The following is a 17,673-nucleotide window of genomic DNA, read 5'->3' as shown; positions in this document are numbered from 1 at the left end:
CAAAAAAAAAGCTTTAGACTGTGGAACTGATAATTGCAATGTTTCACAATTTATGTTATTATTTTTAAAGTCTATTTTTTGGACATTTATTATAGAACAGACAGTTAAAACAGACAGAAAATGAAGGGGAGAGATTGGGCTTGGTATTAAACAAAGCTCCTCAGCTGGGTTTGAACTGGGGACGGTATGATGACATGGCTTTAAACCCCCAGGACACCAGGGTGCCCCGCTGCACAATTTTCTGATTTTGCATTTATCTCTTATTTAGAAAAGTATTGAGAGGCTTTGCTGTGACACTCCACATGGTGTATCCTCTTTGCTTTCATTTGAGATCTGGAAAACTGAATTGACTGGACTTATAAAGTTCCACAGTTCACACTACATGTCAGGACAAAAACCTAGCCATGGTGCTGCTCATCACCTGGCTAACACCATCCCTGCACTGAAGCATGGTGGTGGCTGCATCATGCTATAGAAGGGTGCTTCTCAGGGGCAGGGGGGCTGGTCAGCTCTGAGGGAAGACAAGACAACATCAGAGCTGGTTCAGGACAGGTTTCTCTGTAACTGAGACTTAAGCCCCACTGAGCATCTGTGAAGAGGTAGCTCACAGACACTTCCCATCCACTCTGATGGACCTTTAGAGGAGGAGTGGAATAAATCCAGGTGTGCAAAGCTTGTAGAGATTTACCCAAGAAGACTTTAAGCTGTAATTACTGCCAAAGGAGCTTCTACAAAGTACTGAAATAAGGATCTAAGTACCTTTGTAAATGAGGTTTCAGTTTTTGATGGGTAATAAATTTGCAAAATTTTCTAAAAACATGTTTTCATGTTGTCATTATGGGTTACCAAGTGCTGCTTGATGATTCAGAAATTGCAGTTTTATCCATTTAAACTGAAATATAAACAAAATGATTTCACTGTGGGAACACTGCGGTCTTGGGAAGCAAAGGACAAATAAAACAGGAAAGAAAACAAAGAGAAAAACACGCAAAGTGATAGCAAAGTGCTCAGGGAGAAAAATGTGTGTAAAGAGGGAGTGGGAGGTGGTGGTGTACTGAAGCGTGGGTGTTGCTCATTAGTGGCCACGCTGCAGCAATTAGGGGGAACTGGAGGAGCATGCCAGTGCTTTGTAGCTAACAGAGGGGGAGTGGATGGGACGCTGGGGTGACTGGCCTATTGTATCGCAGCTTGCTGGGGAGGGAGGCAGCCAAGCATGGCAATGCCTTGGTCTGCTTCCAACTACATGTGTGCAAAAGGAGAGTGATGTTAACTGTGGTGGGGAGTAGCCTCCCCACCATATGTTAGCATCATTACTGAAGCTGGGTTCAACCACTGAACACATCAAATGGACTTAATGTGACACTAAAAGATGAATAAAACATAAAAACACACACAATAAATGGTCAATCTTTAGCGTAAAATTAGGAAAAAAAATTCCAGATCTGCATCATCACGCAGAGATGATCAAGGAATACACATGGCATTCATTTCATTTTAAATAAGTGCAGGAGGTCTCTGCACATTTACCAAAAAAAAAAAAAAGTTGATTTTTTTTTTCCACTTCCCAAAAGAAATAAATAAAAGAAGCTTTTTCACAGTGATGAAATGCACCACAAATCCTTTCAGACTGATATATAAGCCCATTAGAAGCAGTGGTAAAGAAAAGGAGGATGTCATCATCCCCCTCTCAGTGAAAGGTGTGAAACCACCATCTCTTGCGTTGACCCCACCAATCAGAAGCCAGCGTGTGGACGACCTCGCTGCTGGGACGCACAAGGTCAACAAGTAAAAAGAGGAGGGCAACAGATCACACTAAACCTCCAGAATGAGGAGAGTTAATGAAGCTCACACAAAGGTGCTAATTTGATAGCAGGGAGTAAAGCGTGTGTGTGTTTGCTTGAATGTTCCTTGATGTCCATGTTGTATTTTCAAAAGGCAGAAAGAGAAAAAATATAGGAAGTCATGTCTTCTGTGGCTGATCACAGATCTTCAGTGGATTTCTAAAAAGCTGCAAATGTGCCGCTGTGTTACATAAAGATCTACAGCCGCTAAATACTGAAGGCAGAGACGCAGGGCTACTACAAAAAAAAACAACACAAAAAAACAAACAAACAAAAACATAAGGACAAGAAAAAGAAAAGAAATAAAGAAAAAATAAAGAAAAGAAAAGGAAACACTGTCAAAGTGTGTACTTGTTCAAAACAATTAACACCAAATTCTTATTTATATCTGACATAATCAATATTTAGAGCACTGCACTAATAAATAAGCACAGTCTTATTTTTATTTGTACTTACAACTACTTTTTTTTTTAAATGTATTTATTTTGGCAGACATTTAATTGGAAAAATGTTTGTCAGAAGCAGATCTGTTTAATTGCTTGACTCTCACACTTGCACCTGTGCACGCACAAAGTTTAACGATTTCCCACACCATGAACAAAAATGAAAAACACAGTACAAAGACACTGTGCAACCCCGACTGCATACAAAGGTACAGCACATGAAGATGTGTTAAAAAAATATTACAGCCCTGAATTTTAATGAAACATTTACCCTTAAACTTTAATCAGAAAACCATGTGCTAAGCTCTGGTCCTAACTGAATGTATTTACTCTACATAAAGGCAGACCTTGGATCAAGCGTTCCAACAGGATCAGGTTCTGCTATGGTCTTGTTTTAGGAGGCAGAGCACTTGTTCCTGCTCTGTTACTGAATTCATTATTGTCCATCCCTTAGATCACACCTCTTATCTTTATCACTGACCTGACATGACAACAAAGTTTTGATGTTGCTGGCAGCCTACAAGGTCTGAATCTGGTTTTGTGCGTGTATTTACCAGAAATGACAGTGACTACCACATTAAGCAGGTTCTTGGTAAAGACACAGTCACTTTTGTGTCAGTCTACACACTGTCCCCTGCACAACACTGATTTTTGACTCAATGCATGAAGTCTAGTGTGCACAGCTGGGTCAGCAAATTTTTTTTTTTTTTTTTTTTAGAGTAGCTGGTGTATAAAAGTATACACACATTTAAAAAACCTTAATCCCCCAATACCCCAGCATTACAGTTTAATGTATTTAGTTTATCAAATACAGGTAAACCGGTTCCTATAGTCTTATCAGTACTGAAGATTAAAAAGTAAAAGGTTCACTAAATAGGTTGATTAAAATTAAAAGGGCTCACAGATATCTGAATGCACTGTATCTCACTGACTGTGAGATTTAGCATCTTGGTGTAATATTAGTTCTGACCTTATAGAGAAAAAGTCATAAAGTCAATGTATAGTTTGGTCTACAGGGAATTGCTGGTTGAAAAGACAGACCTTGGTATAAGTGACCTCTCTGAATGCACAGCCCTGAATATCAAGAAGTCTCTCAAAGTCTGAAATGTTTTTTTTTTTTTTTTGCACATCTGCACTAATCGCGTAGGTTTCGGTGTAAAAGGACTTGACATATAAAAAAAGATGTGGTGCTGATAAGACGGACCTAGCAAGAGGTGACAAAACAACAGTTGCTGTAAGTGTGAAACTCACGGTCAGAACGGAGAGCAGCTCTTCGATGGACAGCTCGGCCTTCAGCCGTTCTTTAAACGTGCGGATGGTCTGATGCTTCAGGTAGTAGTAGGACGCAATGCGACCGTAAGTCAGCGGCTCAATGGTCCGATCATCCTGGAGCATTAGTGGAAACAAAAGTTTAACAAAACACTGGCAGTCTCATGTTGAACGAATATGCTAAACTCATTTTACTACTACGACTACAAGCTTACTTAAAAAAAATACCACACACACACCTCTTTTATCTCTATGCAGTAGGAGCACTCCAGGTCCCGCAGGCTTCTCGCCACCAGGTTGGACAGGTATTTGTTAATGGACTCGTGGCCGATGTCTTCAAGGTTGTAATAACTAAACAACACAGCACATAGAGTGGGATTACAAAAAAGAGACTTTGGTTTATTGAACCATCCATAAACCTGCTCAGTGGGAGTATATTCATTGTTTGCAGACAATTATGAGACAACAGTCAATGGTGCAAATATGTCTCCTGAGTAAACCATGAACTTTTTGTCTGGTTAGCAACTTCACTATGAACTTCACTGTGCCATTTTCTTCTATGACCAGGGGTTTATCCCTGTTTAAAAAAAAAAAAAAACCTGATTATGCTAGCTAACAGGATACGGTGCCATGTAATCACCTTAACCAGATCCCTCAGTGTTCCAAGCAGGGTTATAACAAACTTGGTTAGCGGTTTCCTTTATTGAGGTTTTTTCTTTCCTCAAGTAACACTGATAATAAAACCTGACTGATGATGGAATTTAATTGGGGCGTAATGGAAAACCCAGATAACAGCAGTAAAGTAAAACGACTTGCCACTACCGTACTGTACTACTGTAGATAGATTCTTGTACACACTGTTGTGCTACAGAGGGAAAGCACCAGCTGAAAGAAAACTGGCCAACCCTTGCCAGCAAATGACTCCCAGGTTAGACTGTTATTATCTGAAATAAGACAACCAGTGGCTAAAATGGGTTCCATGCTCAGCTCTGCTGAGAAAGAGTTACCATATGAGGCTCAGCAGACATGTAATCAAAGACAATCTTCATTAGCTTATAATGCCAATATTTGCGCAAGTCAAATAAAAGAGCGAAAGAAACCAGGCACAGTTTCATTAAAGCTGGTAGAAACAGATGCTAAAAAGTCCTAAAGGTGTGTTTCCAGAGGTGAAAAAAACAAAAACAAAAAACCTGTGTACATTTTTACTGTAAGTAAAGTAAATTATGTCTTGGAAAAGTTGGAGGAACTGTTCACCACTGCTGGTGGTTATTTGTGCTATTTGAGTGCCACCTGGCTAATGACCATATTTTATGTTTTCATCTGAAGATGAATACAAGAAGTAATGAATTATAATCAGACTTTTATTTCTATCTACACACCAGGAGTTATTTGAATTCTACTCCATACTATTAAAATGGCAGAAATGTAAATATTCTCGTTAATCTCATGAAAATATTAACACTTATAAGAACATGCTCATTCATTCTACAGTGGAAATGAAATATTGCTCAGAGGATTTGTTGTATATCTATTTGTTATATGTTTGAGTGATAGTAATTTTGGGCTGCAGTATACGTTGGCTGGTTTGCAAGTTCATTCTTCTTTGCGTTTTATTTACAGACATATTTAAGCCTACAGGATCAACCAGCTATGGCCATGAACATAAACTGAAAATGCTGAAAACATTAAGGGGAATAAGGGGAAAAAAAGGTATCTTAACAAGGATGGATACCGATAATTAACAGGTGGAGGAAGACTATTACATGGAAGTTATTTTTACATACAGTTATCTGAATAATTCATGCAAACCAGGCCCCAACTGAAAAATCACCAACCTCTCATATCGCATAAAGGAAATTTTGTCATGATTATCATACAATTTATTAACGACATAGTTACGAGCAGGGAGGAGAAATCTCTTGCGGCCTGGAAGCAGCAAGAGTAAGAGCATATTTATTGTGTGTTTAATAGTAAGCATTTATTTTTTTCTTTTTAGCAGTGCCGCCTCACAGCGAGGAGCCTGTGGGTTGGAACCTGCCGGAAGGCTGAGGCCTTTGTGTGTGGAGCTTGCTTGCGTGGGTTTTGTCCGAGTACTCTGGCTTCCTCCCACAGTCCAAAGAAATTCAGATTAGGTTCACTGGTGACTCTAAATTGGTGTGAATGTGAGCATGAATGGTTGTTTGTCTCTATATGTCTGCCCTGTGATAGAAAGGTGACCTGTCCAGGGTGTACCCTGCCTCTCACATAATGCCAGCTGTGATTGGCTCCAGCCCCCCCTCCACCCCGCGAACTTGACAGGGTAAGCGGTAAAGCTAATGGATGGATTTCTTTAATTCTCATTGGTCCACATGTTGACAGTGCACAATTCTAAGCGCTGAATGTGTTTATTACTGAACACATTTCACAGATCTTTACTGGTGGCAGGGCCTGTCTGATTAAGTTATGGCCATTAACATCATCACCATTAGGCTCCTGATGGCACAGGGAGTTGGCCTGCAGACATTTACGATACCCATGGGACCCTGTGGGTGTGTTTGTGTGTACCTTTGTGTGCGGTGTGGCAGTGATAAATTAGCTGTATAAAACACAGCCGCACGGAGATAACGGTGTCAGGGGATCAGTACATTAACAGGCAAAATTTAAGATATCGAATATCATTTCATGTGACGTGAAGCTCAATGTGAGTGCTGATACACACTTCGTGATTAAAGAGCAGGCATAAAGGCCAAATATGTTTCTCATACTGGAAACACATTCTGATTTGATTTAGTAGAATGCCTGTCTAACTTAACGTCAATTGGAAGCGCAAGTATTGTAATAAAAAGAACACTGTCAGGCCTGTTTACGTCTTTTGTTGTGAATACTGCTACACACAATCACAGTTTTTCTGTACGTTTAAAATTTAATGTTATCTGTTTTTAGAAAAACTTATAGAAGCTGTCAAAACCACTATCCACTGATACAGTTACAGTGGGTAAGAGATCAATGGCATTTGATGGAATCTGAATCAAATCCGCAAACAAAATCTGAAATTAGGTTTAGCTAGGTTTTCAAGTAACTTTAGTTACTAATAACGAAAACTCAAAGATTTGTATTCACCTTTTGTCAGCAGAGAAGGCCCTATGACCCCTGGGGCACATGCACAGGTATCCTGTTGGGTTGCTGTGCATTATGAAATAGGGGATGTAGCAACTAGCCACCCTGTCCTTGTACAGCCATAAGAGCTTTGTTCTCATGATTGGATTTAAGTTTAAGAAGTTGGTGTTGGACTAGAGCAAGGCTGTCTCTTGTCACTGATTCTGATTGTGATTTTCATGGACAGAATGTCTAGGTGTAGCGGAGAGAGCATCCGGTTCTGTGACTTCAGGAATGGATATCTGCTTTTTGCAGATGATGTAGTTCTGTTGAAGTCAAGTAGCGGTGATGATAATCACCACCTCCAAGCTGGAGACCATTTTACTCTGGAAAACTGATTCCCCCTTTTGGGAGCAGCAACTAACCCTTGAGGGTCAGTATGTTCAAATCCTCACCTATTGTGCTAAGCATTGGGTAGAAACACAAAAAAATCATGTTTTATCCCTTAGATATATGGTGAAGAGCTCTGACATATGGAAGGATTTGGGTACAGAACTGCTGCTCTTCTGCCTTAAAAGATGCCAGGTGAGGTGGTTTTGGTATCTCATTAGGATGTCTCTTGGACGCCTTTCTGTGAATGTTTTCCAGGTAAGTCCAACTTGGAGGAGACATCAGGCAGGCTCAGAACAAGCTGGAGGAAAAATATACTCTACTATCAAGTAAATGAGAGTGGTCCCAGACGTTTGGACCCCACTGTATCCCATCTGAAGTAAATATGGCTTGGGATCGACAAGGCGGAGCTGGAGGAAGTAGAGGTAGCAGGCTTAGCTTGCTAACACTGAGACATGAACACCAAATAATCTCAAATTGATGGATGGGAATTAAATTCAATTTTGACTTATTGAGAACCTGCAGATACTCTGATTTTATTAGTATATTCATGAAATTGTGGAAATTCACAAAAGCACAAATCCGATGTATTTAATAAAAAAAGTCTATTCATTAGTTGTCAGGACTGTCTAACAGAATGATTGTAGTATTATAAATACCACCAAATGATAATAGAGTAGCAATACCACATGATAATACAGCAAAATTCTAATAGAACCACTGATAATAATTTAATAATAGTACTAATATAGTAGGTCTCAGTGGTGTTAGTGAGATTGAAACTACTTTTGAGGATTTTTGTTTGGAGAAATACAGCAGAGGGATGATATCTATGGTCCGGGGCCAATTCTGTTTACACAGTCTGTGCCAGAAAAAAAAGATGACCATAAATGCTGTCTGAGGCTTTCTGCTAATAAAATCATAGATGAACACTAAATCCTTGTCATTGTTTTACTCAAAATGCTCAACTTTGAATATTGGTGCAAACTCCCAACTTGAATCCAAAATGATCAATATCTGGTTTCACATACCTGCGCTGGTATAATCCTGCTGCTGCTCGGCCTCTGTCAGGGCCTGATCGGTAAATGTGGGCTGACAGCCGTGCAAATACCAACAGGGTGGAATGTTCTGGAATGGTCTCTGTCTACACAGCAGATGTTTGACTCGAGAACACGGCACTCCTCAACCCAGGTTGTCAGAGTAGACCAAGAATGTGTGCATGTGTTTGTGTGTTTCCTTTATCTTTTGATCTGATGAACTGCTGCTGTTGGTAATGATATGTGGTTGGAGGAGGTTGTCCTAACCTGGGGTTCATCACCAGCCGTCTGAAGAAGTAGGTCCAGGTGATATAGTCCATAGCGTCCTGTTTGGATGAGATGGTGCCCGCAGCAATCTCTGCGTTTAGATGGTCTGACAGCACACTGAGGAGGCTTAGGATAAAACACACAATCACAGAGAGAAAACGAACCTATGAGATTCTGATTCACGATAGGATAGATTCTGATTTAGATCTGGGTCCTAAATACTCAGATCTAGGACTGGATTTTTAACGTCAATACTTTTTGTCAGTCCACAGGCTGTTACAGGTAACTGAGAAAGTCGGGGACAGTCTCACAGACTCGTAAACCTATTATTTATTTTTTTTTTAACCTGACAGTTCCTAAACCAAATCAAAAATGTTGCCAGTTGTAGGCGACTGTTATTCAGGCAAAGTTGCTGTATCTTTGTTTATGTTTCAACAACATTCAGTATTTGAAACGTGGTATCAGTATTGAAAGTCAGTGTCATAGTGGAACTTTCAACCAAAAGCTTGCTATCAAACGCTTACAGGAATTATTTTGTAGGTAAACCGTATACAGACTCATCTCTCGTGCAGAATCAGTTTTTAGTGTCGTGTGTCTCGTGCGGACTGCGCGTACATTTAGAAGCACTCCTGTGTTGTGCACTAGTATGAATGTGGAGCAGACGGGCTTCATTATTATTCACTGCCAAACAGGGGTGTTCTCATTGGAGAACAGACACTGATGGTAAAAATCCGAATAACCAAAGTAACAAACATGCAACAGTTACCTGGATTCAACAGGGAAAGGCTCGTAGAGGAACTTCTTGTAGAAATCCTTCTTGATGTCGTGGACGAGAATAACTGCTTTGCCCTGGTCATCAAACTGAGGCCGACCTGCTCGCCCCATCATCTGCAGAACATCTACACACAGACACACACACACACACACACACAAATTAAAACTATTGTTGTGATGGCAAAATTAGAAATATCGCTTCTCAGTTGGTGTTGGCTTAAAGCAATGATTTCTTTCATTTAGTGATAATCCATTACACAACAAACGGAAACATGAACATGAAAGTGAGAAAATACCTAACGGTGTGTGTTGGGATGTGTACCTGTGATGGGGTAGTCCACGTAGCGCCTGGATTTGCCGTCGTAGTATTCAGTTCCCTTGACGACCACCAGGTGAGCAGGGAAGTTCACCCCCCAGGCCAGAGTACTGGTAGCAATCAAAACCTGAGCAAAGAGATGATGAAAACTTACTGTCATGATTTAACAGGAGGAAACTTGACACAGATTAAATGAATAAGAAATGTACAAGCTATGAAAATTACACAGAATGTTAGTAAGTATTGTTTTAATGCTGACACGACGAAGCTAAGGTGCAGGTGAACAGGGTGAAGATGTACCTGGATCTTACAGTTGACAAACAGCTCCTCCACAGTCTTTCTGTCTCTCTCATGCAGGCCTGCGTGATGCATGCCGATCCCAAAGGCCAGAGTCAGCTTCAGGTTGGAATCCCTCACTGTGGCGATAATGTCCTCTATCTACAGACAAACCAGAGCACAATGACAGATCAATGACGGACATGAATCCAGTTATACACCGGCTGGTAGACATCTAGTCTTGTACTATACAGATCTAATGTCTTCAACCCAGAAAGATCTCATGTCTTTCTGGGCACACTAACCAAAAAAATAGGCCCCACCCAGTGTATCTTTCAAATATTCTAATTAATCAATTCAAAAATACAGTGTGAGGTAATAATAAGTACGAGAATAGAAGGGGAGAGTGAAAGTCCTGTCCTGAGAGAGGTAGCTGGGGGTTTCATGCAGCAGCAGCAGAGGGAAGAAAGAGCTGTCAGGCCAGAGAGGGGATTCGGGGCAGTAGGTGACCCCCGATGAGAGTTAAGCAGCCATCACCAGAAGCCTGTCAGTCAAACAGCAGGGAGCTGAGCTGCTACACGGGCCAAGCATAGAGAAGCAGCAGGCAGCGGCATATATCAGCAGAACACACACAGAGGCCGTGGGCTGTGCACATACATATAGAAACTGGGCCTATGTTATAAGATAGCACATATTTGCATTGAGACAGCAGTATCTGCAGGGCTCAGGAGAGCAAACTCTGGACTTTGTGACATGTCTTCAATGAATACTACTACTCAAGGCATACGAAACACAGAAGCTGATGATTTAAACAATTGTGAAGAAGTGAATTCTCCTCAAGCCATTTGCTATTTCTGCCAGTTATACAATGAGCAGGTATCGTTTCTTCTAGAACATCAGCCCTCAACCTGTATAGGACACAGAGGATCTATGATCCAGTGGCACACAATTTAAAGCTCAGTAATGCTTTGCTATTTTTTTTATTTTCATCATATGCAACTGAAAATAGTCTGCTTATACTCACTTTTTCACACAGACATAAAGCTCACAAGCAGCCCCTAGTGGATGCATTGTTTTCCTAGAATCCTTCCAAGTTGTGTGTAAAGTTTGTCCTGAGGATGGCGCTAGAGGAAGTTCAACGGGGTCATTCAAATCCAAATAACTTGTGTGCAGACTTGACCTTTTTGCCCTGAAGGTGGCACAGCAGACATGTTCATGGGGTGTTTAAAATGGGGGGGGGGGGGGGACACCAACCATGTCGCCAGTCTGGAAACTAAGCTCCAGTTGGGCAGTTACTGTCTGGTGTCGCCACTATACTGCTACACAACACAACAGTTTAAACTACAGTATAACATAATATGCTTAATATTAATGGTGAGGCGGTCCCATGTGTGCTCGGCTTTCAGTTCGAGTGCATCCTATTTTGCAGGCTCATTCCCATGGGAATCAAAGTGAGCATGGTTTGTTACCACTCCCCCACATCAGAGGAAATTAAAACTCGAAAATTAGACGGTTAAAACTTGCTCAGCCCCCAAGCATCACACCACTGGGCAGCAAGTCGGAGTCCTGGCAGCTGGTGCCAGCATGTGTGTATAATATAAATTTACAATGATTAGCATCATGTCACTACTCCAGTCTTTTGATTGTGTATGTGTTCACAGGAGATTATGCTCTGCTGCTAAGTGGGTAAATATGGACTAATGGCAGACCTATACTGTACAGTATTAGACTGTAATGTAGGAGTAGACTAAATGGTTGAAACAGTGCTTAGTTTATAGCCATCTGCCCAGCTACACAGAGACTACAGACTACAAATTCTGTTTGATTTTTTGATTAAAAGAACAGTTAAAAAAAAAAAAAGATAATGATACTAGGATACTTTTCAACTGTGAACCTGGAGGAGTAATTGGCTCCCATCTTGAACTGATCCTAAATTGTGCAGAGACAATGTACTGGATGATGACATAGGCGTTTCCCAGTACAAGTTGGGTCGAACTTCATCTGTAATTACACTGGAACCAGTACTTATAGATAGAGAAGTGAAGCAACAGCACAATTCAGCAAGAGGAGGAGGGAGAGAAGAAGAGAAGGATGCCCGTGAAAATACACATTAGAATCTATCTATTTTACCACAGAGCTTCATACCTGCGTACATAAGCATGTGACTGAGGAGATACACTTCTATTTTAATCAATCCAGCTGTCTGCACAGATCATGTATACACCACCTGTTTGTCCTCTGTTTCATGCACGTTACAACAGTGATTGTGTGTTGGCTGCTAAAACAAAGGTGACCTACACTCAGTGCCTTGCCTGAATGCATCATTTGTGACACAGATGGAAAACTGAAGATGCTGCTGCCCTTGTTTTACGCCTCCTGTGTAGACACAACATTAGCATACCTCTCTTTCGTCCTGGTGCAGCCACTGTTTGGGGTTGTCCTCTGTGGCCAGGTAGGCAATAAGGTCCAGGGCAGTGAGTCGAGTTTGACGTCGCGACGAGACAAAAATCAGCACCGGCTTGGCCGGGGAGTGGCTGCGTATCGCTGTAAAGATAAGTTAAAAAACACAAAACAAATAAATAGTTACAGTTTTTTTTTTTTTTTTTTTTTTTATTAAAGGATCAGTAATTTTCTTTAACAGCTGGCTGCTGTAGTTTTTAATAAAAGTTAAATAGGAGGAAATTGTGTCGTAGTGTAGTATGGGATTCCTGGTCTCCTGGTTCTGGTCTTAATAAATCTGAATTACACATGGGGGATTGCATTTTTAGCATAAAAGAAAACAGCTCTCAAAAAGTTCAAATAATCTTTTACCATGAGATCATTTTGCAGGAAAACAAGCATCTCCAAACTTTTGAACAGCACCGTAAAGATGTAGCAGTAATTTTACCTACAACAAGCAGCATGAAGAGCCAAAAACAAATCAAGTGCGCACGTGTTTAAATGTGCAAGCAGAATGTGTAAATCATGTAAATGTGAGTGTGGAGCTGCACCTTGGAAGGTCGGCTTGTTCATGCTGGCCATGCGGGGGCAGTAGTGTTGTCCTGGGAAACCCTGGATGTGAACTTCTAGCGGTACGGGACGAACAGACGGGCGGAAGTTAAACAAACCCACCTGTTACACACACAGAAGAGGGGGAAGGGGAGGGGGGGGGAGAAAGAAAGAAAAGAAAAGAGATTTAATGTGAGCAGCTGGCAACACGTAGCCCCATCTGGCTGTAATGTGAACTGTCTGTCACTGAGGCACTGAGCAGCGGGTCACTGCTGGACTCCACTGTGTTGTGTTTAACCTTTGATGTGTCTGCTGCTGTTTATTGTGTGATAAGGTGTTATGCGGTAGTGTATGGACAGAATTGAAACTCAGAGTGTGTTATGGGGTGTCGTAAAGAGTGTGTTGCATTGTTTGGTGTGTATTGTTTGAGGGCTGCTGCATGTCTACACACATCTTTAAAGCCTGGATAATGGATTGCGGAGCTACAAATTTAGCGGCTCGGTCCCCAGCAGCAGCCCGGCAGTAAGCTTTATTAGATGGTGGACAGCCAATCCTGATTGCCAGCCTACAATTCAACTGGCAGCAGAGCAAGAGTCACGTTAAAATATTCTGAAATGTATCATGTATGAATGATGATGCAAAAATACGCTTAGTCCCTGACTTTATATGAATTTCTTGATGGTCCAAAAGACATAAATAAAAAAAGAAGGTGTAATTACAGTTATATTGGAATGAGAATACGCTTTTGTGAAGAAGTCTCCCTAAACTGAATTAAGCCCCTCCTGTTAAGTTCCCTTTAGGTAATAATGTGAACAACATACTGTACAGTTTATTCTGAGGGGGGGGCACTAGAGGATAGTCCATGGAGTTATTTAAATATGCAAATGTGTCGAAATAAGTACATTTTAGATTGAGGGCCGCACTACAGGAAGGTCAGGAAGTGTCAAAAATGAAGGAGGTTCATCCTCTGAGGCTGATGACTGTGCTCAGTAAAAATCTGACAGTAAGAGTTTGATATTTAACGTGTACAAGTGGAAGTTTGGACTGAGGAATTTGCTCAAACACATCATCTTCATTCTTTTTTTTTTTGAGGAGTCCTGTCAGTGCTCCCAGCTGAAAAGCTTGGGCTACCGATCTTTGGGAAAGTGGGAAAGTTAAAGGTACGCTGTGGGGTTTTTGACCACTGGTAGTGCTGTGGAGCAATGTGTGTTTCTGCCGGGGGACACACATGCATGTGCAATAAACATTCTTGTAAAAAAACAAAAGGAAAAGAAGCCCATTTAAATGACAGCAGTCTCCAATACTTTTCAACAAAGAAAAAAATGGGACAAAAATAATAAACAAATCTTAAACACATTTTTGAACATCTGGCCGAGTCAGTGGAAGCTGGAGAGAAGCTTCAGTCCTCAGACACTGAAAACGAGAGATCCCAGAACCAGAAAGCAATTACAGCATCAGGATGGTCATCAGAACTCTGCTTTGATGTCAGTGCTGCACTGCAAAATCATGCTGGTAAAATCAGTTCAGTCTACTTTGTGTTATTTTTATGCTCCTCTCTGCTTCAAGCTGACGGCCCAGCTCATCCAATCCGCACCGCTACAGTCATTCCTGACGATTAGAACTTCAGCATGACATCCAGAGACGGACTGAAGACGATATGAGAGGAAAACTACAACATTAAGTCTGTTTATCTTAACTGTTATTATCATGTACATTCAATCAGATATGAAGAGGCTGGCAACAAATGAACCGTAAAGAAACAGAGCGAGGCAAAGACTGTGGTTTCTGGCCGGCTTCACTGCAGCTTCTTGGTTCTTGGTACACAAAAGCCAATCTGACTATTCATCAAAACAAGGGATCTTATGAAGATGATTCCTGCACCTGGCCGAAGAACTAGGGGTCAGAAGGTAACAGAAATATACTGAAGATTGTTTTTAAGAGATGTTCTGATATTTATGGTAAAAAAAAACAACAAAAAACTAGAGCTGCTCTATATTTTGATACTGAGATGGTTTCTGACCTGTCCAATTCCCAGCCAGTCAGCGAGGTCTCGAGCGTTGGCAAGAGCCGTGGACAGACCGACCACTCGCACACTCTTTGAAGTGTGGGAGGAGATGAAGTTGGTCCTGGACACGATGACCTCCAACACCGGACCTCTGTCTTCACCTGGAAACAAGACACAATCGTACAGTGCAGTCAGAGCTGTCTGAGCTTAAAGAATTGATCTCATTCACACAGACTAATGCTGAAGTTTACTGTGGACTCCTACCCAGCAGGTGGATCTCGTCGATGATGAGGATGGCTACTTTCTGAACGTAGCTTCGGTTCTGCCAGCTTCTGCTCACTCCGTCCCACTTCTCTGGTGTGGTGACGATGAGGTCGGCCTGAGCAATGGCTCTCATGTCTGGAGTCACGTCGCCTGTCAGCTCCACCACTCTACACACAAATGAGGACAAGGAAAACTTTACGCCTGTTCTTTACTTTCATTTTTCCTTTTCTGTCAAGTTCATTCTGTCAGTACATTCACTAACAACATAAAATAGGACCTGTTTACACACAAACATAACTTTGAAAAACCCTGTGTTATGACAGCAGTCATGTCATCGAACAAACTGTAACACTGTCTCTGTTTTCACTTACTTCTTCCCAAGTTTTTCCTCGATTCTGATCTTCCAATCCTCTATCCTTTCTCGAACCAGGGCTTTAAGAGGAGCAATATACACCACCTGTAAAAGAAGCAACAAATACAAACTCATTTAATGAAAAGGAACACTGGCTGGCCAGTCCCAGCTGACTTTGGGTGAGAGGCAGGGTACACCCTGAACACCCTGTCTATCGCAGGGCTGACATATAGAGACAAATGTCCATTCACACTCACAGTCGCACCTATGGACAATTTAGAGTCACCATTTAACCTAAGCTGCATGTCTTCCTGTGGGAGGAAGCTGGAGAACCCAGAGGGAACCCACAGGGAGAACCAGTGCTAACCACTGATTAACCATGCAGTCACGTGTCTTCATCACCGTATGGTACTCACCACAACTATTCCATTTGCTTGTTTGCTCCCACAACCTGCTGTTGACTGGACCTTCCTGATGATGTAGTTTGTAGTTGCTGGTAGCTATTTGACTAATTGGAAAATTCCCTGCACACTTACACTTTTACACGGATTGAACACGATCCAGTCTTGTTTCTGATGATTCTCTCTCTTTTTTTTTTTTTTTAATGTCAAAAAGACCTAATACCAAAATTCACCAATAGAGAAAGTAGCAACAAGTCAGAGCACTCCTTTAATGAAAACTCTCTTGATTACAGCAGTAATGGAGCCAGCTGGTCTAACCTTTGAGGTTGGATACGTGTTGAAAACCCGGAACATAGCCATCTCTGCTGCGATGGTTTTTCCAGAGCCTGTCGGTGCCCCCAGAAGGACGTTGGTGTCAGTGTGATACAGAGTGTGGAAGATCTGAGTCTGGATGGGGTTGAAGTGCGTGAACTTGTACAGGCTCTCATACTCCAGGCAACCCAGAGCCGTCACCGGCAACGGCTGCAGGTCCAGCAGCTCTGTCAGGAAAAGAGAAAGGGGAGAAAATGAAAACTATAAATAAAGCCACCTACTATTTTAAATGGGTAATATGGCAAATGTTTAGATCCACTAACAACCATAAGATAACATTAATCACAAAGACAAAGTGTTTCAGAGACAAACACACAGAGAAGTGTTGTACACCGGGTATAAGAAACACACTGACAGCAATGTAGCTGAGGTTACAGTTAGTTTGTTCATTTATCACTTTCATGTCATGCAGTTAGTGTTAAACTGATGTTGAATATGTAGATATGAGAATGACACACACACCTCAGCCGATGCACAGTTAAACAAAGAAAATGGATAAACACTGGGCTGAAACACAAAACCTATTCAGCTGCCTTCAGCTTCTACAAGAACCTGATTTATCAGAGAAAACTGAATTTCAAGGATGAACTGAAAAAAAAATCTCTTGTAAATACATCTACCGAGATAGAGGCATTATTCTCCAATTAATTTATTTACACAGGAAATTACCCTTTTGTGGTTTTTGATTGTCGAGTTACAACAGGTGAGGCTGCAGAGATTTTAATATGCTGAATAAAAATGTGGGCAAACATGTTGCTATAGCATTTAGAAACACAAGGGACATCTTATGTGTTACTCTCTATGATTGTGACAGTGCTCCCATCACTGGATCTTACAGCCGCATTACTGATTTATTGGCCACTTGGGGGCAGCAGAACAAGCTGTGAAAATAATGCTGGAATAACATCATTCTATAAAGCTGCTGTACATGTTAGCAGATAATTGCTTATTTACACATCCAGCAGACACAGAGCAACATTATCATTCACTCTCCTTTTAGCTCTGTTTGGTTCTCTACCATCTCTGGAGAAAAATATCTGCTTCCTGCTCTTTTGCTTCTGCAGCTCCACTATGTTCTCTACCTAGTCAGTGACGGCTGTCTGCTGTTTGGTGCCTGGCAGAGAACAGCTGAAACTTTATGTGATTGGACAATATTGGACAGGGGTTGCATGTCATCAGAGTTGATTGTGTGAGGGTTAACACTGCTCGTTAAATAAATTAAACTTGGTCAAAAATCGGATTTATTTTTGTTACATACTGTACGTATAATAGAACATGACAAACTGAGAGTTTCATATAAGAAACTTTTTATTAGCAAAAGACTGGAGACGTTGGATGAACAGTGGCCTTCCCTCAGCCTGTGATATGATCTATGTGCTGTGGGGTTTTTCCCTGATAGCTGCTGTAATTGTGTCTCCTCTTACTGAGAGGAAATGTGGTTAGAAATAGTATCCTTGTTCCTTTCTTACAGTCTGGAGGAGTGAATGAGCGGGGTAAGGGAGGATTAGATGCTTTTGTCTTCCAGCCTACATGGGGTTTTCATGTCTCCAGCCATCCTCCAACCAGCTAAGCCATTTGGTAGTGGTGAGCCACAGTTTTAAGC

At 41.4% G+C, this 17,673-nt stretch overlaps 1 protein-coding gene across 2 annotated transcripts in view; it reads right to left on the bottom strand.

The window, feature by feature from the left end:
• Nucleotides 1-17,673, bottom strand: part of ascc3 (activating signal cointegrator 1 complex subunit 3) — a 113,613-nt gene that overhangs the window by 10,673 nt on the left and 85,267 nt on the right. For both annotated transcript variants that reach the window (XM_041044617.1, XM_041044616.1), the window contains exons 25-36: nt 16,017-16,237; nt 15,317-15,402; nt 14,946-15,112; nt 14,697-14,842; nt 12,679-12,799; nt 12,090-12,232; nt 9,713-9,850; nt 9,419-9,539; nt 9,089-9,221; nt 8,323-8,448; nt 3,793-3,904; nt 3,536-3,670 (exon numbers count right to left, since the gene is read on the bottom strand). In XM_041044617.1, the coding sequence (XP_040900551.1) occupies nt 3,536-3,670; nt 3,793-3,904; nt 8,323-8,448; nt 9,089-9,221; nt 9,419-9,539; nt 9,713-9,850; nt 12,090-12,232; nt 12,679-12,799; nt 14,697-14,842; nt 14,946-15,112; nt 15,317-15,402; nt 16,017-16,237 (1,649 nt within the window). The remainder of the gene's footprint in view (nt 1-3,535; nt 3,671-3,792; nt 3,905-8,322; nt 8,449-9,088; nt 9,222-9,418; nt 9,540-9,712; nt 9,851-12,089; nt 12,233-12,678; nt 12,800-14,696; nt 14,843-14,945; nt 15,113-15,316; nt 15,403-16,016; nt 16,238-17,673) is intronic.

Source organism: Toxotes jaculatrix, chromosome 8 (genome assembly GCF_017976425.1).
Source record: "Toxotes jaculatrix isolate fToxJac2 chromosome 8, fToxJac2.pri, whole genome shotgun sequence".
Classification (NCBI taxonomy): domain Eukaryota; kingdom Metazoa; phylum Chordata; class Actinopteri; family Toxotidae; genus Toxotes; species Toxotes jaculatrix.
The sequence above is the reverse complement of the archived record's forward strand: the minus strand, read 5'-3'. Positions and strand labels throughout refer to the sequence as shown.